Source organism: Salvelinus sp. IW2-2015, linkage group LG33, assembly GCF_002910315.2.
Source record: "Salvelinus sp. IW2-2015 linkage group LG33, ASM291031v2, whole genome shotgun sequence".
NCBI classification, from domain to species: domain Eukaryota; kingdom Metazoa; phylum Chordata; class Actinopteri; order Salmoniformes; family Salmonidae; genus Salvelinus; species Salvelinus sp. IW2-2015.
In genome coordinates this window covers 9,124,547-9,146,654 of record NC_036872.1, presented here as the reverse complement: position 1 = coordinate 9,146,654, position 22,108 = coordinate 9,124,547, and the positions used below count along the sequence as shown (strand labels likewise).

At 44.3% G+C, this 22,108-nt stretch overlaps 1 protein-coding gene across 3 annotated transcripts in view; it reads left to right on the top strand.

Moving 5' to 3' along the window:
• The first annotated feature begins 1,077 nt into the window (after positions 1-1,077).
• Positions 1,078-22,108, top strand: part of LOC111957899 (intermembrane lipid transfer protein VPS13A) — a 56,626-nt gene continuing 35,595 nt past the window's right edge. For 2 of the 3 annotated variants that reach the window (XM_023978989.2, XM_070436917.1), the window contains exons 1-37: positions 1,078-1,456; positions 4,415-4,458; positions 4,571-4,613; positions 4,744-4,839; positions 4,913-5,014; positions 5,181-5,290; positions 5,388-5,447; positions 5,640-5,699; positions 5,813-5,893; positions 6,012-6,066; positions 6,296-6,423; positions 6,824-6,930; positions 7,168-7,339; positions 8,098-8,160; positions 8,431-8,566; positions 10,140-10,234; positions 10,363-10,505; positions 10,880-11,081; positions 11,232-11,346; positions 11,634-11,770; positions 12,093-12,225; positions 12,436-12,553; positions 12,671-12,815; positions 12,957-13,041; positions 13,160-13,338; positions 13,487-13,643; positions 14,226-14,305; positions 14,452-14,511; positions 14,649-14,844; positions 15,199-15,315; positions 15,627-15,730; positions 15,837-16,004; positions 16,200-16,507; positions 16,765-16,912; positions 17,057-17,207; positions 17,339-17,463; positions 17,571-17,740. In XM_023978989.2, the coding sequence (XP_023834757.1) occupies positions 1,357-1,456; positions 4,415-4,458; positions 4,571-4,613; positions 4,744-4,839; positions 4,913-5,014; positions 5,181-5,290; positions 5,388-5,447; positions 5,640-5,699; positions 5,813-5,893; positions 6,012-6,066; positions 6,296-6,423; positions 6,824-6,930; positions 7,168-7,339; positions 8,098-8,160; positions 8,431-8,566; positions 10,140-10,234; positions 10,363-10,505; positions 10,880-11,081; positions 11,232-11,346; positions 11,634-11,770; positions 12,093-12,225; positions 12,436-12,553; positions 12,671-12,815; positions 12,957-13,041; positions 13,160-13,338; positions 13,487-13,643; positions 14,226-14,305; positions 14,452-14,511; positions 14,649-14,844; positions 15,199-15,315; positions 15,627-15,730; positions 15,837-16,004; positions 16,200-16,507; positions 16,765-16,912; positions 17,057-17,207; positions 17,339-17,463; positions 17,571-17,740 (4,493 nt within the window). In that variant the 5' untranslated portion in view covers positions 1,078-1,356. Of the gene's footprint in view, positions 1,457-4,414; positions 4,459-4,570; positions 4,614-4,743; positions 4,840-4,912; positions 5,015-5,180; positions 5,291-5,387; positions 5,448-5,639; positions 5,700-5,812; positions 5,894-6,011; positions 6,067-6,295; positions 6,424-6,823; positions 6,931-7,167; positions 7,340-8,097; positions 8,161-8,430; positions 8,567-10,139; positions 10,235-10,362; positions 10,506-10,879; positions 11,082-11,231; positions 11,347-11,633; positions 11,771-12,092; positions 12,226-12,435; positions 12,554-12,670; positions 12,816-12,956; positions 13,042-13,159; positions 13,339-13,486; positions 13,644-14,225; positions 14,306-14,451; positions 14,512-14,648; positions 14,845-15,198; positions 15,316-15,626; positions 15,731-15,836; positions 16,005-16,199; positions 16,508-16,764; positions 16,913-17,056; positions 17,232-17,338; positions 17,464-17,570; positions 17,741-22,108 lie in introns of all 3 variants that reach the window. The other variant, XM_023978988.2, reaches the window with a different exon arrangement.

The window sequence follows — 22,108 nt, the reverse complement described above, 5'->3', positions numbered from 1 at the left end:
AATGTTGTATATTTAGAGTTTACTCATAAGTGGATGGTATTGTAAAGATGCTATTGTAATTGTACTTGTTAGGATGATATTAACATTCTGAATTCAACATGTGGATACTAGCTAGCTAAGGTACTGTATGTGTTATTGTAGCTATTGTGTATTGTGCGTCTATGTTGTAGAGAGAAGCGACGATTGGCAGAACATATTTGTTTTCTACAAATGTTTTGCCTTTTCTTTTGGATGCAGGGATGTGGTTTTATCTATGTAAAATGAGAATTGTGTTGATGCATTATAAGGAGAGGCTGTTCTCACTTTTGTATTCTAAAATAATTTTGATGCACTTGGAGAGAGGCAACGTTTGGCAGAACATATTTGTGCTCTACAAATGTTTTGTCTTTTCTTTTGGATGCAGGAGAGTGAACTCTGATACATTAAAGCAACCTGATCTCCGAAGTCCACGGCTTTAGTCTTAATCAATCACACACAACGCTGAGCTGCAGCGGTGCAGTACTTTTGTTGCACATATATCCAGATGATGCTTCATACCATTTTGCGCAATTTCACTGTAGATGTATCAAGGTATCAATGGCGCTGCCCATGCTCACAGACTTATAATGGCACAGACATAAAGACGAGTCCTCTATCTATCTATATAAGTTACCCATAATTGGGCCATGGCTAGAATGGATCCATATTTTGTAAAATTAACTCAAAAGTTGAAACGTTTTTCATTTTACCTAAACCTTTCCTAATTTAATTATCCTAACCTGATATGTTAATTCTCATAAACTGCTACGAACCGACAACTCTGATCGATCCACCTACAACACTCGCTAAGTATGCAGCATCGTCTGGATGTGTGCAACACAAGTTCAACATTCAATTTCTGCTACAGCTTGACAGAAATGGTAGCAGAAGGTGTATGTTGAAATTTTGGTGCACACATGTCCAGATGATGCCGCCTGAGAACCATTTTGCACAAAATACTGTAGGTGTGACCTAGGCGTGACGTTAATTTTACGAAAGCTGCAACCTTTCTAACCATGACCGCAAATTTCTACCTGTTCACCACTAATTAGGGCCCCCTGTGAATCACGGACCATAATTATGGTTCCTATTCTGTCACGGACTGTAAACGCTAATCTACTATCTTTGGCAAGAGGAATAGGAACCTTGCATTGGATACTCCAAAGAGAATAATCTATTGACGCAACCACATGGGGTCAAGACCGTCCATGTGACCGAGCGTCGTTGGATATTTCAAGAAACAGGACCAGCCAGCTGTCATTATTAGCGAAAGGCGAGCGAGTTAAGCGTTAAAACGGAATGTAAACATGGTGACCGAGAGGTGAACGAAACAGCAACATGGTCTTCGAAAGCGTGGTGGTAGATGTCCTAAACAGGTTTTTAGGGGATTACGTTGTAAACCTTGACAGCTCACAACTCAAGCTCGGGATTTGGGGAGGTAACGATTATGTGTTATGGTTAGCTTCCTTGCTAGCCACCCTAGCTAGTTAGCTTAACGTCAGTTCAGAAACCTGCAGCTGTCATGATTGTCATAGATGTTAGCATTAGACAATGCTGCTGTGCTTGTTTGCTGGGAGCAGGTTTACTAGTTAGCTAGCTATTACAGTACTTGCTTATTTGTTAGCAAGGTTTTGTAGTCAACTGGCTAACTACAGTATATTAGTTTAGTTTATTTACAGTATATTTATTAGTTTGCTAGCTAGCTGTTAAGCCAGCTAGCTAGCAAAATTGGATAACGTTAGCTTGACTCTGCCAGCTAATCTAATTAGATAGCTACACTGTATACACAAAAGTATGTGGACACCCCTTAAAATGAGTGGATTCGGCTATTTCAGCCACACCCTTTGCTGACAGGTGTATAAAATAGAGCACACAACTATGCAATCTACATAGACATATACGTTGGCAGTTGAATGGCCTTACTGAAGAGCTCAGTGACTTTCAACCTTTCCAACGAGTCAGTTTGCAAAATTTCTGCCCTACTAGAGCTGCCCCGGTCAACTGTAAGTGCTCTTATTGTGAAGGGTAAATGTCTCGGAGCAACAATCAAATCAAATGTTATTTGTCACGTACACATGGTTAGCAGATGTTATTGCGAGGGTAGCGAAATTCTTGTGCTTCAAGTCCTGACCGCAGTAATATCTAACAAGTAATCTAACAATTCCACAACACCTACCTAATACAAATCTATGGGATGGAATAGGAATATATGGATGAGCGATGACCGAGCAGCATAGGCAAGATAGTATAAAATACAGTATATACATATGATATGAGTAATGAAAGATATGTAGAAATTATTAAAGTGGCAATATTAAATCACGATGACCGGTTGGTGACCACTGGCCTAAACAGTATCTAGGCATATTTCATTTTTAGAAAGATATGATACTTGGAGAAAATGTATTGTAAGTCCAAGGCCTGACATCTTGCCAACAGACGAAGCACAACATTTTCTACTGAAATGCAGGCTCTGTGAAGACTATCTGGGCACATGATAACATACTGCGCCGCTTGCTAATATTTGCTTTGAATGGAAAATGTACAGTGGAATTAGGCTAAGTTATTTGTCAGCTTAGGCTAGGCCATATGTTTCCAACATCAGGTTACTATGCATTTTATTAGTGAAATAATCTGAGTGTACAAAACATTAAACACCTTCCTAATATTGAGTTGCACCCCCTCCCCTTTTCCCCTCAATTCGTCGGTGCATGGACTCTACAAGGTGTCGAAAGCATTCCACAGGGATGCTGACCCATGTTGATTCCAATGCTTCCCACAGTTGTGTCAAGATGGCAGGATGTCCATTGGGTAGTGGACCATTCTTGATACACACATGAAACTGTTGAGCGTTTAAACATAAAAAAATTAAAAAACAGCGTTGCGCTTCTTCACACAAACCGGTGTGCCTGGCACCTACTACCATATCATGTTCAGCGGCAATTAAATATTTTCTTTCCCGTTCACCCACTGAATGGCACACATGCACAATCCATGTCTCAATTGTCTAAAGGCTTAACAATCCTTCTTTTAACCTGTCTCCTCCCCTTCATGTACACTGATTTGAAGTGGATTTAACAAGTGACATCAATAAGGGATCATAGCTTTTACCTGTCATGGAAAGAGCAGGTGTTCATAATGTTTTGTACACTGTATATTCATGTGTCAGTGCTTATTGAATAATTTTAAAGGTCAACTGCCTCTTAGAACAAACTTATCTGGTTTTAAGCAGCCAATGTGGCATTGGTATAAGTCACATTAATTATAGTGTCAAAATTGACTACAATGTGTAAATAGGATCATTTTGGTCAGTCAGTCACTTCCAAAAATGAGTTACTGGAGGTTTGGGTATGGATTACAATGGTGCACACTAACAGAAGAGAGAGCGCAATCAGCACAGCTGCTTATCAGCTGTGTGAGTTCTATCCAATCATAAGTCAGAACCTCCAGACAGTGAGACAGATCTGACCATTATGCAGCGCCTCAGACTTGTTTACATAAGACAACGAGTCGCCTATGTTAAAATAACCCTTGGCCTTAGCCCTTTGAGTGGCTACTTACTCATGTGTTTGACAGTGTCAATCACTTGAGTCTGCCACTTTTTGAATTGAGACGATCATTGACAGTTGTCCCAACTGCAACTTATTAATTTTACAAAACACATTCGCGACCTGTTTTGTAACATGATTCCCTATGAAACACTGCCAGACAGATACGCACTCTGGTAATAGTGAGAAAGTTGTACAAAACACACTGAAGTACACACATGGCCAGTGACTTGATAAGCTGATTGTGGCCTGACTGCTCAATGTGCCTGCTAGCTACTACCTGCTAGCTTCATTGACAAACACAGTTGGAATTTACCTAGCTAGCAAGTGGTTTGGGGCACTGATAAACGTGTAGCTTGTGCTTTATTTACGATAGATTGACAGCATGTTATTGTTCTAAGAATTCAGTCCTGAGCGCACAGCCAGACTTTCCCGACTCAATAGACTGTATTCAGTTTTTCATGGAAATGTTGTAACTTGAGAAATACTGCACCAAGTAACTTAGCTAGATGTAAAATTGCGCGACTAAGACCTCGGCAAAAACGTCAGTGAATGACATGTTTCTCGATTTATCGTGACTATTTTAAGGAAGTCAATTTTGAGGAAGTGGCTGTTGTTGCTACGGTGACTCAGGAGGGCCAAACAACAGTACCACACTACCTGCCAGGGTATGATATGCAAACATAACACACCTACATCAAACCACACCCCCCCAAGAATTAGACAACGCTCGTTTGGCTTCAGTCATGGCCGCTAGCATTAGCGAGTAATCTTCAAAACGAGGCCAAATCAGCAAGTGCAGTCGCCCTTTAAACAAATATTTTTTTTCTTCTTTTTTTTTTCTCTAGGTGATGCAGTGCTCAGAAATCTTGAAATAAAGGAAAATGCCTTGGTATGTTTGACATGAATGGCTAGGCTTACGACTAAACGTATCCGTGGTTAAATGTTAATTATTTAGGTAGATTCACATTGTATTGTGCTGAATATTGTTGTTCTTGTTTCAGAGTCAACTTGACATTCCTTTTAAAGTAAGAGCAGGGCATATAGGTAAGATTTGTCCAATGACTCTCAAACCAACACCTCCTACCATTACCATACATTCACTGTTATAATTCCTCTCTATCTTTCTCACTCTTCAACCTTTTTCCTATTAACTGTGTGTGTGTGGTTCTGGCAGGACGCTTGGAGTTGAAGATTCCATGGAAGAATCTGTACACCCAGTCAGTGGAAGCCACACTGGATGGAGTCTACCTACTCATCGTGCCCACAGCCAGTAAGATACCTAGCTGTAGCGTGTGTTTGTGTGTGTGTGTGTGTGTTTCTTTGTTAATGTTTGCGTGTTTCAGGTATAAAGTATGATGCAGAGAAGGAGGAGAAACAGCTCCAGGAGGCTCGTCAGAGGGAGCTGCAGAGGATCGAAGAGACCAAACAGAAAGCAGCAGAACAAGGTCAGAGTTTATGTGTCTGTCTGTGAGTCATGCTTTCATTACATCTTCAAACCACTCTTAAATAGATGTTATAATGTCATTGAGTTGCAGCGCTGGCATCGGGCTAAAACAGACTCAGGACTGTGACCTGAACGCATGTACTGTAATGTGTTATTTGGTTCCACAGAAAACCCTGCACTTGAGAAGCAGGACACCTTTGTGGAGAAACTTGTGACGCAGGTGATCAAGAACCTTCAAGTGAAGATCTCCAACATCCACGTCCGCTATGAGGATGATGTGTGTATTCTACCCAGTGTGCTACAGTTGTATTACAACATTTTAAATGAGTGTATTATTCCTGTATTTCATTACTGTCCGCTTCTCTCACTCTCAGGTCACCAACCCCAATTGCCCCTTTTCATTTGGAGTGTCACTGCAGAACCTCAGCCTTCAGGTAATGTGTGAGGCCCCGACCTCGTGAAATCGGTCATTCATTGGAGAAGATATACAAGCTCAATTACAGTGGTTCAATTTAGTTAAGGTCTGGATATGAGATCTTTGTTGTGGTCAGGTTTATGATCTGTTTCTGGTCTGACCCTGAATCCATATCACGTAACGTCTCAACCCCATAACTGTGACCCCACAGACAGCAGATGAGAATTGGATGCCTTGTCTCCTGGATGAGAAAGCCAAGCTGTTTTTCAAGGTAGTCAGTCCACAGCAATTGATATACTGTATGGGTTTTACATCAATTATGACACTGTTCTACTGTCTACAGCATTCTAAGCTGTTTTCTGTTATGCTTTTTCCTCTCCTCAGCTTGTCCAGTTGGACAATCTCTTTGCTTACTGGAATGTGAACTCGATGCTGTACTCCAATCACATGCCAGATGAGGCCCTGGTGAGTCACAGTGCCATCATTCAGTGCCGTCGCGGAGCGGCGGGTCCCTTAAGTGAGTGATTATGTCTATCAATGACGTCTAACGAGGCATCTCTTCCTGTCTGTCGCATTTCCACAGCGATGCCTTCAGGACAGCATCCCGGGGGGTTCCACTCCCATGAACCACGATTTCAGTGAGTGTCACCCAGTCGATATAGGGGTGTGACATCCTTCACATCTGGATCAGAGTCTTGATAGTAATGTTGTCACCCACCTGATACAGGGAATAAAATCTCAGTCAGTGTAGTCGTTGGAGTTTTTATTGTAATTGAAGATATCTGCTCATTACGATGGCCCACGGTGGAATTGTTGATTAATTCTGTATCATATTAATAACCTTATTTCCCTGTCCATTGGTGGCAGTTTTTCGTCCGATAACGGCCGATGCGAAGCTGCGCATGAACCCCCGGTCAGATGTGGACTTCTCCTCTCCCAAGGTGGACCTGGTGGTCAACCTAAGAGAGGTGGCCGTGGAGCTCAACAGACCACAGGTGATGGAGGGAGATATGAGAGAGAGAAAGATGCAACATTTTAATCGAGCAAAAGAGCACAGGAAAGTACCATAAAAATAATTTAAATCTGCAGCCTGATTTAATTAGGAACATTTCTTCAACAATGTGCATAGTAAGGAGGATGACTGTTATTTAACCACAGTGAGGTAAACTGATGCATACCATTCACACAATCAGAACTCGCATTGGATTATATACCATCCCGTCTATTTGAAATGTTACAGTATTTAATTTTTTTTTGCACAGATCTGTGCTTTCTTGCATGATGAGCGTTGCCCAGAGTTAGAATTTCGACACATTTTTAAAGTCACTGTCTTATTGTTTTCCCCCTCTGTGCTTCTCGATGACCCCTGAACTCTCACCCCTTCCTTCTCTCCAGTACATCAGCATTCTGGAGCTCCTGGGGTCAGTGGATATGATGTCACGCAACCTGCCCTACAGGAAATACCGTCCGCAAGTCCACGTGCACACCAACGCCTATCTATGGTCAGCTCTCACACTTTTTCTTTTACTTACAATTCTTTCCTCTACTAAAAAATTGTCACAACGACAAAAATGTTGGTTATTGTTGATGTTTAGATAGTGAATGCATTTGATTGATTGTGTTGTTTCATGCCATCCAGTATAAGATTATGAGATACATTTCCTTCAATCGATTTGAGCTATCGTGATGTACACGTGCTGGTTCCGTTGTGACTGTCACTGCTTGTGTATGTCATCCAGGTGGCAGTATGTGATTACAGGCATCATGGAGGTGGACGTGAAGCCGCGGCTGCACATGTGGTCGTGGCAGCACATCCGCTGCCACCGGCAGACAGTCAAGCAGTACAGAGAGCTCTACAAGGCCAAGATCACCAGCAAGAAGCCCACTGAGAAGCAGCTCAGGGAGCTGGAGGTGTGTAGAGATCAGGGCGATGTTCATTAGGCACCAAATGGAAGAAAATGAACTGAAACAGGGAAGGACTACCTGGGCATTAAGAAACACTCATTAACATTTTCCGTTTTGAAAAGTTTTCTGTTGCGTTCCCTAATGAGTGCAACCCAGACCTGAGTTCAAATAGTACTGGTTTTCATTTCAAAACTTGAGCAGTGCTTGATTGAGCCTGCCTGTGTGTAATGGGACCAGTGGCATAGTCCTCAAAGTGCATACTCTGCCCATCTGGCACACCAGCCAGGCTCAATCAAGTACTCAAACTATTTGAAAGGAAAGAAAATGCTATTTGAACCCAGGTGTGGAGATTGAGAAGGGCCTAGTTCTGAGTTGCATCCCCAGTCTTTGTATCTACTCTGCTGCATTGATTGATGATGGACATTAAAGGTATACTCAGCGACATGACGTAGATGCAGAAAGTAAACCGCATAGTGGTCAATTTTCGCAACAACTAAGAGCGTTGAAGCACGACGCTCTTCTCCACTGTTTTGGTCCCCTGCCTACCAAGCTGTAACAGCGTGACGCGAACCTGTGCACACAGATACTGTGTGTGTAACTGTGAGAGCGAAGTCTTGCATCTCGCTCATCTCAGTATCTGCGGTGCTGCTCGTGGCAACGTCATTTTGCTGAGTCTACCTTTTTAAGTAATTGATGGATTCCCATAACGGTCAGGGAACTGTTTTAATGGACCAGTCGATCCGTCTTTCTTGCCGTGTGCCCAGGAGCCTGAGCGGACTCTGGATATTTTTAACATCACTCTGGCCAGGCAGCAAGCTGAGATGGAGGTACGGATTGAGCAATCTGTTGAATTATCCCTAACGAACTATCCATCTTCTCTGTGTGTACTGTACTCAGTTTTGTCTGTCTACTAACTAATTTGTTCAAAATGGCAGAAAAGCATGACTGAAATGACCCTACTCAGTCACACTGCTGTAGCGTAACCACCAGTGCATCACCTGGTCAGTGGTCACAGTGGAACTAACAGTGGTTCTAGCTAGTGGTTGAGGCTGAAGTGTTATGTATAGACTGTGACTGGCGCTGGTCGGTTGTTCCAGGCAAGCAAAGCGGGTCTGCGTATCTTCCGTCCGGGGGTGAAGGTGGAGGAGGAGGAATCTCAGGGCTGGTTGGGCTGGATGTGGTCCGGCTGGTCAGGAGACGGTGGCGCCGAGGCCAAGGAGGTCAAGACCGGAGGTGAGATCGCCCGCGTAGCCAATCACCATGCTCCATTTTGTACATCCAGTGCCTTGAGAAAGTATTAACACCCCATGACTTTTTCCACAATTATTTACAGCCCAAATTTAAAATGTATACATTTTATTTATTTATTTTTTCCTACAAACAATACCTCATAATGTCAGAGTGGAATTATGTTTTATTTTTTTTATTACAAAATGAAAAGCTGGAAGGTCTTGTTTCAGTAAGTATTCAACCCTGTTGTTATGTCAAGCCTATATAAGTTCAGCAGTAAAAATGTGCTTAACAAGTCACATAATAAGTTGTATGGAGTCACTCTGTGTGCAAGAATAGTGTTTAACATGATTTTTGAATGACTACTTCATCTCTGTACCCCACACATACAATTATCTGTACGGTCCCTCAGTCGAGCAGTGAATTTCAAACACACATTCTACCATAAAGACCAGGGAGGTTATCCAATACCTCACAAAGAAGGGCACCTATTGGTAGATTAAAAAATAAAAGCATTCATTGAATATCCCTTTGAGCATATTAATTACACTTTGAATGGTGTATCAATGCTAAAGTTGCTTCTATAAAGTATTGACTCAGGGGTGTGAACACAGTACTACTTCATTTTCATGAAATAAAAATATGTTTTCACTTTGTCATTATGGGGTATTGTGTGTAGATGAGTGAGAGAAAACAAATCAATTTAATCCATTTTGAATTCAGGCTGTAACAAAACAAAATGTGGAATAAGTCAAGGGGTCCGACTCCACCCCCAATGATAATGCAAAGAGCACCGGGCCAATCGTTCAGCCGGTCATCAGTGTGTCATGAGCATGCCAATGCGCTGCAGTTACTATTTTTGATGAACAGTGTTCTTCAATCCTGGTCCTGGGGAACCATGGGGTGTGTAACTAGGGCTGACACAATTACCGTGTAACTGACCGTTATCGATGAAAATAAAATAACCGTTAAACGAAATCTAGTGGATTAGTTGAGTCAATGGTGTTGATGTTGGGCTGGAGGTTAAAACCTGCAGACCCTGTGAGTCTCCAGAACCAGGATGAAAGAACACTGGACACAGAACACAATTGAAAAATTATTCCAATTGTGCATTTAACCTGTCCTGTCCCACCTTTATGAAGTATTGAATCACGTTGATGACCAGGTTCTCAAGATGATGGTATTGGACCAAAGATGTTCATGTATATCTGTAGCGTTTCCACTGCCATTTCTCGCATCATTTATTTTACAGACACAAAAAGAGAGCGCGAACAAATGATCTGTCGGCATTTTATGAACTTCCTGTTTCTATCACAGGTGTCGTGATTATTTTTTTCTCCGTACGATATGACTTTACTCGCATAGAAAATGTGGATGGGAATGTGGTTGACTTTGGTTTAACCGTGCACTTGGAACCGCATTTTGCACTCTGTATTACCTTTTTGTGAAGTTGATTTGAAATAATCTTGATAAGGTGCTCCTGATGTTTTAATGCTGCTATTGTAAATCATAAGACACATTTCCACATTGCATGGAGATTGACGTGTTTTTTTTTTTGTCTTATAATTATCCTCAGCTTTTGACGAGCTTATGACTTCTGCTGAGAAGGCCAAACTCTACACCGCCATCGACTACAGTGAGATAGCTGTCAATCATAACCTGCCAAAGAACGTGAGTTGCTACTGTATATTCCCACACACTGTAGGGCAGTATCACAATCCCTTGCGTCTTCAAAAAGAAAGAAAGATAATCCAGGACACTGTTCAGTCTCCCTTTTCTCTCTGGTCTTGTTTGTGCAGTTTGAGGATATGAAGATTAATTTCCACATGGAGAGGATGTCTGTCTCAATGAAAGACAACAAGGACCAGAATGAAATCCTTAAACTCACAGTTGAAGATCTGAAATCCATGCTGACCCAGAGGCCCGGAGCACAAGCCATTAAGTAAGTACAGTATGCACTCTGGGGTGTGTTCCCCAAGGTGAAACGTTTAGAACGTTGCAGATAGATATTAATAGAACTGACATGATGCCCAATTCTACTTGACATACCGGTAACGCTTTACGCTTCTGAACAAACCCTGTAGTTAAATACTTTCCCCTTTCTTCCCTGCTCTGTTTTAGTGCTTTATCAATGGTATGCACTATATTTGGCATGTCATAATTTTTTTTTCTTGTGCCACCATTTTGCGATTCTCAGTTTGTCGATCTCTTTTTCTCTCTGCTTTTCCCGTTTTCTTCCCCCACTCTCTCTTCCTCTGCCTCCACTCTCTCCCCACTTCTTTCTGCCCTTGGTTCTGATGCGGTATTTCCTCTCAGGCTGTCGGCCCAGCTCAGTCTGTTTGAGGTGACAGGACTAGCCAATAACCGGCCGGCACCCACATTGCTGTCGTCAAGGAAGGCTGCCACGGTAACGGGGACCCCCTTGTTGGACATCCTGTTTGAGACCAACCCTCTGGACGAGAGCGCTGATCAGCGGCTCCGTGTCGAGTCCCAGCCTCTGGAGATCATCTATGATGCTGTGAGTTTGTTTGTGCATTTTTGTGAGTGTCCTGTGTACATAATTGTTTTCCAGTTGTTCCTTGGTTCAATCAGGCATGTTAGAACGAAAGTCTGCTCATCCTGTTTTTGTGTGTGTAACAACATGGATACCTGTCTCTCTCTCCGGCAGGTGACGGTGAACAGCATGTCTACGTTCTTCTCGCCGCCTGATGACCTCCAGCTGGACGAGCTGACCAACGCCACGCTCATGAAGCTGGAGCAGTTCCGAGACCGCACCTCCACAGGTCAGAGCCCCGCCTCTAGCTCTGACTGACAGGCCACACTCGCACTCCTGGCCTGTCACAAGAAACACGGCACTGATAGATTTTTTGACGTGTGCCGCAGACCCAAACATAGAGATCTATTCTAATTTGACTTTCTATGGACATTTTACTCTGATTCATCAGACAGGATTACAAGCCTTTGACCTCAATCTCCACTCCACTTCCTACTGGCACGCCTCCCACCCGTTTCGTATCCATATGTAAGAACATGTTGAAGTATGCCCTCCGTTCTATGTTGTTGTCTGCAGGACTGATGTACGTGATTGAGACCCAGAAGGTTCTGGATCTGAACGTCAACCTCATGGCCTCCTACGTAATCGTTCCCCAAACCGGCTTCTACGACTCTACCCAGAACCTCATGCTGTTGGACCTGGGTCACTTCAAGGTAAGTCACTTCAACGTGCTCAGTGCGAGTGGTCGGTTCGGACTTGAGTGATTTGCGAGACGATGTATGGAGAAGTTGAGAATTATGATCGAGCACACTTGGCTTTGTCTTTTTTCTCCTTCTTGTGAGTCACTAAATTCACCTGAAAAATGGGACACTAGAGGTAACACATTAACAGTTGTCTTCAACACAATTTGACCACAGAGAAGGATCCACTTGCCTGACTGCTTTAATTGACTTGCCCCAGGCAACCGTTAATGTCAATCCCTGCCTAATGAACAGGACCTCACCCAGGTGTTATGGCATTGTCTTGTGTTATCAGGTGTCTAGTCTGAGCAGAGAGGGGCTGCCGCAGCTCTCTGTGGGGAGAAGTACTATAGAGGACATTATGTCCCGAGCCTACGACAGCTTCGATGTCCAACTCAGCAGCCTACAGTTCCTCTACAGCAAACCAGGTACGCACGCCGCCGGACGAAGGCACACACACGCAAACTCGCGTATGGGGAGAGACACACACACACAATTATCGGCAGGTTTGCTGCCTAAATCGTCACGTGACGCAACTACGCAGGGAATACATTTTGTGTAGCTTATTGTGTTCTTGCGTTGGGTAATTAGGTAGACTATAAATTAGGCTTAACGGCGCCAGTGGTTGTTGTGTTTAGATGGGGACTGGAAGAAAGCCCGTAAGCTGAGGCAGTCGGCCCTCCACATCCTGGAGCCTGTTGATGTCAAGGTGGTGTTCAGCAGAGCCATGGTGGTCACAGATTCCCGCATGCCCAAGTAAGAGGGAAAGGTGGGGGTGCGGGTTGGTGTGATGGACAGTCAGCCACTGTGTAATGGTGTTTGTCAAACAGCTGGTCAGATGAATTATATGAATAAAGTGTGTGTGTGTGTCAGGTTTAAAATCTCCGGGGAGCTGCCCCTCCTGTCTCTGAGGATCTCTGATGATAAGGTGCGGGGCGTGCTGGAGCTGATCGACAGCATCCCGCTGCCAGAGAGCAAGCCGGCCCCGCGCAGCACCAACGCTCACTCAACATCCAAGGTACTAACTCTACTGGGCCTCTATCTCTGCCTGTCTGTAGGTTGACTCTGTCTGTAGTGTCTGTTGGGTTTGTGTGTAGATAGACAAGCCAATAGAAAAACTATGTGCGGCGTGTAATCTCCGCTTGTGTTTATGACGTAGGCTTTAAAGCAGTCGTACACCCCTCAGCTAACCCCCAGGAAACCAACCATGGCTGAACTGCGCAATTCCCTGATATGGGAATCAGGTGAGGGACATGCACACACACACACACATACAGCCCTTTGTACACATTACAAATGGATGTATGTACTTTAATACGCATACACACAGTGTGGCAATTACGCGTGTGTGTGTGTGTGCAGGCTCAGAGGAGGACCTGTTCTACGATGCTCCCAGCTCTCCTATAGGAGACCGTCCGTTCTTCCCCGACAACATGCCCAGCCCCCTGCAGCGCTCCGACTCGGTCAAGAGGAGAGGTCTGGTCAAGAAAGACCCTAAGAAGAACATGACCGAGTTCCTCATGACGTTTGAGATCAGCAAAGTATGGTTAAAACTCATCTACATCTGTGTGTGAGAGAGAGTACCTAAAAACTTCATGTAGTTGCGTTCACTCTGATCGCTAGTATAGGAGTGCGTGTGTGTGCGTGCATGAACTTGAACCTCCTCTCCCTTCTTCTTCTGCTGTCTAGCTGTCCGTTCAGCTGTGTCGTCTGTCTGGAGGCGAGGAGGTCACAGTGTTGCACCTGGACATTGAGGGGCTGGGCACCGAGTTGAAGCTACGTACCTTCGACATGACATCCTACACATTCCTACGAGAGATCTGCCTGGAGTGCCCCGAGTACATGGGTCAGTGAGGGTTTGGCTGGTAGAGCTGTCAACTGAGGCAGAAATTCACAATCGGGGAAAATATTTTTTATCTAATTTTGGACACATTGATGTAAAAATGTAAATGTCGAAGTGAGCGATATGCACCTTTCGCTACAGCCTTAGATATCCACAGCAGCTCTGACGTTAGGGGAGACGCCAGAAAGGTAGTTCAAACTTGAATGTGTCTGTTTTCTGGAGGTGTTCTTTATATGCCATTGAAACCAGCGTTTCTCTCCTGTTCTATTGGTTTTCAAATCAACTTCATTTCGTTGTCCAATGCATTCAAAGGGACTTTGTTCGCAAACCATTATAGTCGCGTCTTTAGATCACCCCTCTTTCTACGCTTTTTACATAGATTTTCATCTCTGTCACCTGGTGCTTTCAGAACCGTGTTTTTCCTGCGATTGCATTTTTTGAAACACTAGCAGGACTGTGAAGACATTTGTATATATCTATCATACGATTAAACATTGTTATGTTGTTGGTAGTTGTATGTGTGTGGCATGTTGGCAGACGTGCGTATGTGTGATATGCTTTTTCTGGTTTTGTAAACGTGTCCAGATTCAGAGGAGAAGAAAGTGCACCTGATCACCACTCTAGACAACACAGAGGAGGACCTCCTCACATTGGAGTACACTAAGGTACACACACACACACACACACACACACACACACACACACACACACACAGTGAACACTTCCAACAGTCAACATTGGATGAAGAATGCAAGACGACAATGTAGATTTAACAGTAGAGCAGGTCTAATAGCATCAGTGTCTCTTTCAGGCTGATAAGAATGGGCCAGAATTCAAGTCTGAGTACAAGAACACTGAACAATCAGTTAAGGTAATTTCTTGCAATACAGTACAACTGTGTTAACCCGCAGTTGGAATTTCAACATGTTGATTTGACCTCACTTCTCTGCTTAGTTGTATTAGTGTGTGTTCATAGTGAAGGTGGTATGTCTGTGTGTGACGTCTCAGGTGAACTTCTCGTCTCTGGACATACACCTGCACACGGAGGCTCTGCTCAATGCCATGAACTTCCTGATCAGTCTCCTCCCCCCGACCAAGGAGGTGGCGCCCAGCCAGGAGGAGCTGCCCACCATCCCCGAGGAGGACGAGGGAGAGGGGGAGGAAGGCGAGAAGAAAGAGGGATCGGCCGTGGCAAAAAAAACTTGTAACTATCCGTTTCATGGAATCGATTCTGCTTACTGGGACTTAGACTTCTCCGCGTTTTGATATTGATTTACAATTTCATGATTCAAGGTAGTTGAAAGTGGAAGAGACATCGGTTAGGTCGTATACTTCCTATATGTTTGTTGCATGTGGAGATATTGAGTAGATGCGTGTTCTCCTAATACGTAGATTAGCTAGCTAAACCAAATGTACATTTCCATGCCATTTGTATGGACCAGTGGACATTAGATGTATTCTGATGCACCAACAAAGTCCTCTTCACATCGATGGATCTTTGAAATTCTGACAACAGAGCAGCTCTTTCATAAATGTCTCTCTGCCCCCTTCTCCTTAGCTTCTAAGAAGTCAAAGTTTGAGGATGTGGTGAATTTGCACATCCGAGCCGATCTCAACTGTCTGAAGGTTTTCATCCGAGGCCAGAGCCACAGGATAGCGGAGATCCGCATCGAGGGTAAAGGCCGCCTCACACACGACAAGTCCCCGCCTGCAACACACGTCCACAGCATAAAGTCAACAGCTACATGCATGATTTATGATGGCCTCTGCATCAAATATCAAAATGATGTGTGATGTGTTGACAGGACGTGTTCACACACACACATGATAATGATGCAGGGGGCCACCTTGTGGTAGACATAAATAAACCACTGATGATAGTGTCTTATTGGCTCTGGTACTGAAACAGCTGTCTATGTTCTAGAATTGTCCTACACCTCCTCGTTCTGTTCTACCGGTTCTCTCTACCTCTGCTCTATGTTCCAGGCCTGGTGTCGGAGGTGCTGATGAGGAGAAAGGCGGTCGAGGTTCTGGCCAACCTGAAGAACATAGTCATCCTGGACTGTGATAAGGAGGCTTTGTACAAGCAGGTAGCCTTGGATACCTGTACATTTTTTAATTAGCTAAAAAGGAAATTAATTAATTTTCTGCTGGTGTGCTTCTAATGAGTATTTCTGTACGAATTCTGTGTCCTAGTGTGTATCCATAGCCGATGAGGAGGTGTTTGCTTTCCGCATGGTGAACCACACGGAAGCCACGGAGGGCGATGCCTATCTAGACATGGGTAAAGTGGACACCAGCATCACCCTGACGGTGGGCTGCATCCAGGTCATCTTCCTCAACAAGTTTGTCTCCTCCATCCTGGTAAGAGACCCGCCGCCATCTTTCTTCATTCCACCTATCGATCTTTTAACCTCGATTCTCCTGTTCTTTGAGAACCGGTGCCTTTACTAATACCGGTACAAAAATGCCCCAGAATTTATTGACTTGGATTATCCTAAGTGCTATGACGATCCACGAGCACTTTGTAACATGACCTGACTCCTCCTCCTCCCCCAGGCCTTCATCAACAACTTCCAGGTGGCCAAGGAGGCCCTGGCTGAGGTGACTGTGCAGGCAGCGGAGAAGGCGGCCACGGGGGTGATGGAGCTGGCTGAGCGCAGCACGCGCATCTCCCTGGACGTGGACTTCAACGCTCCTGTCGTCTTCCTGCCGCAGTCGTCGTCCTCCGCCAACGTCATCGTGGCCGACCTCGGTATGGTCACGGTCAAGAACCGCTTCGCCATGGTCCCCTCCCAGATGCACGTCAAGATCCCTCCCGTCATGGACACCATGACCGTGGGCCTCAGCGACCTCAAGATGTACAGGTGAGATACAAACTGGTAGTCAGGCCATTCTGTAGATGTACAAGGATTGGAATGAAACGTCATAGATGCGTAGTTGTTTTACAATGAAAGGACTACTTAATTTGTGCACTGGGATGTGAAGTGTTGATTAACTATTGACACGTCTCTGTGTTATTTCACTTAGTTTTGCATATTTGGTCCGTCCCCGGATGTGCAGCAAATCAGAACCTGTAAAGCTGTGTGTGTGTGTGTGTGTGTTTGATTGATTGATTGTCCAGAACCACCTTTGAGGAGGGGAGGTTTCAGGGGGAAATCCAGCTTCTGAAGCCGGTCAACCTGGACCTGTCCATCCAGAGGAACCTGTCAGCCTCCTGGTACCACAGCATCCCCGACATAGAGATCACTGCTCACCTCAAACCAATGAACGTGAGTGTGTGTGTGTGTGTGTGTCGGAGTGTATGCGTTTGTGTTAGTTAAAGCCAACTCTCAATGAACAAATGTTAGTGTGTGAAATGAAATGTTAGTATGAAATGTTGATGCATCAGTGTTACGGTGTGTGTGTCTTACTAGCTGATCCTGGGTCAGGATGATATGACGGTGGTGTTGAGGACTCTGAGTGGGAACCTGTCAGAGACGTCAGACTCTGCTTCCCCCCCTCCTCCTCCGCGTACAGTGGACCGCTCCGACACGGCCTCTACCAAAGGCTCACAGGCATCAGGAGGTACTGGTACTAACCCCACCAGCGGTGAGGACAGCAGTGTGTCAGTCTGGGTTGAATTTGGATGTGTTTTGTGGCCGCGTGTGTTGCTGGGATTGTGCTGTTATTATAATTGTGTTGAACCCTGTCTGTAGGCAACACAGTGGTAACTGCTGCAGTGGTGGAGACCCAGAAGAGCACCAAGCTGAAGAGCACACTGAAACTTGACTTCAAGTTTGACTCCATGACACTGGTCCTGTACAGCCCCAATGGGACTGAGGTGACTACTACATGCCTTCACAAACACTGGCTTTAACCATATAAAACTCCATCTACTTGGATATTCTTACGCCCACAGACAGAGACTTTTTGTTGTGTGTCTCCAAGGTGCAGGTGTTGGACTCGAGGGATGAGCAGCTGAAGCTGGCTGAGTTCACCCTGGGGACGATCTCTACATCTGTCCACATGTTCTCAGACGGATCTATGAAGGCCTCCGTCAAACTCACAGACTGCCTGCTAGACGACAAAAGATGCAGTGTCAAGAAGATCACTGCCAGGTAGAGGACACACCCACAGTTACCTAGGTTTCGCTACACCCGCAATAACATCTGCTAAACACGTGTATGTGACAAATAAGATTTGATTTGGTACTGAGCCTACTTACACATTCACAAAACCTGGGAGAGATGCCACAGAGTAATGTATGTGTACTGTGAACATATGATCGTGTGACTCGGTGCTGGCGTTGATGTACGAGGCTCAGTGTGTGTTCTTCAGCGTGGCATCATGTTCATCACTGCTTCACCATCTGTCTACTCACATAGGACTGTCACACAGCTAAGATGAATGTCTTTGGTTAGCAGCCCCATCATAGTCAAAGCAACTAAGTTAATCTCTCACTCCCAGTCCATCAAAACCCATGAGTAAGGATAAAGTATGTCAATTGTGTTGAGAGAATGGAATCTTTGTATCTGTAGAATAGAAAGTTAGTCTCACTCCTCAATGTAACATCATTTGACAAACGGATTACAAGGTATTTAGTGCACTTATGGTAGGGTTTGTTATTAGTGCTGTCGTAACGTGACTGATTTCATGTGATGACTGTTATTTATCTTATCAACTAACTATGTTTAATTGTTACTCTATTAAATTAATCATGAAACAATTAACTCATTAGGAATTTGGGGCACCACGGGAGAATTTGTTTATAGTTACCATCTCCCGAATTAAACTCTAAAGAAATATATGTTATATAGCGATAAGTCACTTATTAATCATTACCTCGTATCAGTCTCATTCTGAACGTCGCAGACTTCTTGAATCCACAATAACAGCAGCCTTTTCTGATTATTCAGTTCTACACAAATTTGATTTATTTATTTACGAACTAAATAATAACACAGAATACACGTACACACTTTACATGAGACAAAAGTCCCTAGTGGACTGACAAGATATGACGGCTTATTACACAAAGATGGAAAAGGGGGAGGGGAAAATAGAGAGAGGGAGAAGGGGGCAGGGACATTTATCGTACATTTGGTAACTACGCTCACAGTAACCAAATACCTTACACACGTTTTGGTAAGAAATGCAATGTATTTACGTGTAGTCTTTATCTGTCGGGAATGGCTTGATGGGTGTAATGCTCTGGTTATCCACCAGAGGACACACTGTCCTTCTGTTTTGGTCTCATAGTGGAGTGTTCAAATAGAATGACGGTTACGTGTATAACCACGGTTATGTGAGCTATATGGATCACTCCAATATATTGGTATCACTCTGCGGCGGAGGGATTACATCCGAGGATTTACAGATTCACTCCCGTGTACACCTGTGTACCGGCTGGGGTCCGCCCCTATATATAGACCCCATGGCCGAGACAGACGTTCTTTCATTTTCTCAGCGGACGTCCGTATGGTTTGCGGTACAAACGTTCTGAAGTTCACTTGGTAAGTCACTGGTAAGTGTAATATCTTGCGTGCAAGTATACTCACTGGCTGTTTGCAGCCTGGAGCAGCTGGCCACATGGTCAGCCCCTCTTGAGTGCTCCACTCGCTGAAATCAAATCCATTACCTGGTTGCTGATCCAGTGAGAACAACAGACCAGCTTTTTGTCTGTTATGGTGAGAGTCCTGGGCTATCAAGCAGAGGCTCTCTCACTGGATCGTGGACACGACCGCATACTGCCTGGCTGGTAGGCCAGTGCTGCGATCTGTAGTGGCACATTTAACACGAGATGTGGCTGCGTCCTGGGCTCTACTGAGAGGAGTGCCCCTCGCTGATATCTGTGCTACGGCCAGCTGGACTTCCTCTTGCACCTTTTGCTAGGTACTATCGGGTAACTTGACACCTCCCTCTGCGGTTGGTTCAGCAGTCCTGGGCATCGTATGTAACCACGGTTATGTGAGCTATACGGATCACTCCAATTCTCTACGGTGCTAGAGGCGCCTCAAATTATATAGAGAATGTGTCTCGCCGCCATGGTGTCTATATATATAGGGGCGGACCCCAGCCGTGACACAGGTTTACACGGGAGTGAATCTGTAAATCCTCGGATGTAATCCCTCCGCCGCGGAGTGATACCGATATTTTGGAGTGATCCAATATAGTGAAACATAACAGATACTCTGTCTGAGATGGGATTTTCTTCCTTCCACCTCGTGTCTTTAGTCGAAGTTCTAGATCCCTTTTACATGCACAGCTGCAGACTGTCAATGTTTTGGTCTAGTGAGTTTTTCTTCACCTTGTGTTGAGTTTGCAACCATTTCAACGTGTGGACCACGGTCTCATGTCTTTTGGTCTGCATTTTCATTCTTAGGGAGTCCTTTTAAGCACTCTGGTCGAAAAGAGCGGTTCCATCACACTGACACGCTCTTCTGACCTCATTCGGGGCGTGGTTTAGTTAATGTGCAAGGGACATGAAAACTAAAATCACATTCATATCTTAACAAAAGTAGTTTCAGCATTCTTCATATTGTATGGAAACTTAACAGCCGAATTGGGTTTCCTTCCTAAGTTACAGTATTTGGTTCATACAGTTTTTAAAAACATCACAAAATGAAAAGCAATATGACATGATTATTATTTATATCCCCACTGACCATTCTTAATATTCCTACCTTAGAAATATTGTTCCAGTATTTACTTTTTTGGTCATTTATAGCTTTGGCGGCAAAAGTTTCCCAGAGGTCAAAGGCGTTCCTTTGGTTGGTACTGAAGAGCAGGAGAGCGTTCTCTGCTTCATAATATTTACAATTGGCGTGAAGTGTCATTAAAAACGGCACAGTCCGCGCTCTCCTTTCTTGTGCCTTGGATCCCTGACCAGGAGCGTCATGACATTGCCCTGCTGTAGAGTTTGTTGATAGTTCCCCTGCTATAGGGTTTGTTGATAGTTCCCTTGCTGTAGAGTTTGTTGATAGTTCCCCTGCTATAGGGTTTGTTGATAGTTCCCCTGCTATAGGGTTTGTTGATAGTTCCCTTGCCATAGGGTTTGTTGATAGTCCCCCTGCTATAGGGTTTGTTGATAGTTCCCCTGCTATAGGGTTTGTTGATAGTTCCCCTTGCTTAGGGTTTGTTGATATTCCCTGCTTAGGTTTGGATAGTTCCCCTGCTATAGGTTTGTTGATAGTTCCCTTGGCTATAGGTTTGTTAATAGTTCCACTGCTATAGGGTTTGTTAATAGTTCCACTGCTATAGGGTTTGTGTATAGTTCCCCTGCTTTATAGGGTTTTGATAGTTCCACTGCTATAGGTTGTTGATAGTTCCCTTGCTATAGGGTTTGTTGATAGTTCCACTGCTATAGGTTTGTATAGTTCCCCTGCTATAGGTTTGTTGATAGTTCCACTGCTATAGGTTTGTTGATAGTTCCCTTGCCATAGGTTTGTGATAGTTCCCTTGCCATAGGGTTGTTGAGTCCCGTTCTATAGGGTTGTTGATAGTTCCCTTGCTATAGGTTGTTGATAGTCCCTTGCTATAGGGTTTGTTGATAGTTCCCTGCTATAGGGTTTGTTGATAGTTCCCTTGCTATAGGGGTTGTTGATAGTTCCCTTGCTATAGGTTGTTGATAGTTCCCTGCTATAGGGTTTGGAATAGTTCCACTGCTATAGGGTTTGTTGATAGTTCCCCTGCTTATAGGTTTGTGATAGTTCCACTGCTATAGGGTTTTGTGATAGTTCCCTTGCTATAGGGTTTGTTGATAGTTCCACTGCTATAGGGTTTGTTGATAGTTTCCCTGCTATGGGTTGTTATAGTTCCACTGCTATAGGGTTTGTGATAGTTCCCTTGCCATAGGGTTTGTTGATAGTTCCCTTGCCATAGGGTTGTGATTGTTCCTTCTATAGGGTTTGTTGATAGTTCCCTTGCTATTGGTTGTTGATAGTTCCCTTGCTATAGTTTTGATGTCCTTCATAGGTTTGTGATAGTTCCCTTGCTATAGTTTGTTGATAGTTCCCTTGCTATAGGTTTGTTGATAGTTCCTTGCTATAGGGTTTGTTGATAGTTCCCTTGCTATAGGGTCTGTTGATAGCTCCCTTGCTATAGGGCTGTCTTGATAGCTCCTTGCTATAGGTCTGTTGATAGCTCCCTTGCTATAGGGTCTGTTGATAGCTCCCTGTCTATAGGGTCTGTATAGCGCCCTTGCTATAGGGTCTGTTGATAGCGCCCTTGCTATAGGGTCTGTTGATAGCGCCCTTGCTATAGGGTCTGTGATAGCGCCCTTGCTATAGGTCTGTTGATAGCCCGCTATAGGTCTGTTGATAGCGCCCTTGCTATAGGTCTGTTGATACGCCTTGCTATAGGTTGTTGATAGCGCCCTTGCTATAGGGTCTGTTGATAGTGCCCTTGCTATAGGGTCTGTTGATAGTGCCCTTGCTATAGGGTCTGTTGATAGTGCCCTTGCTATAGGGTTTGTTGATAGTGCCCTT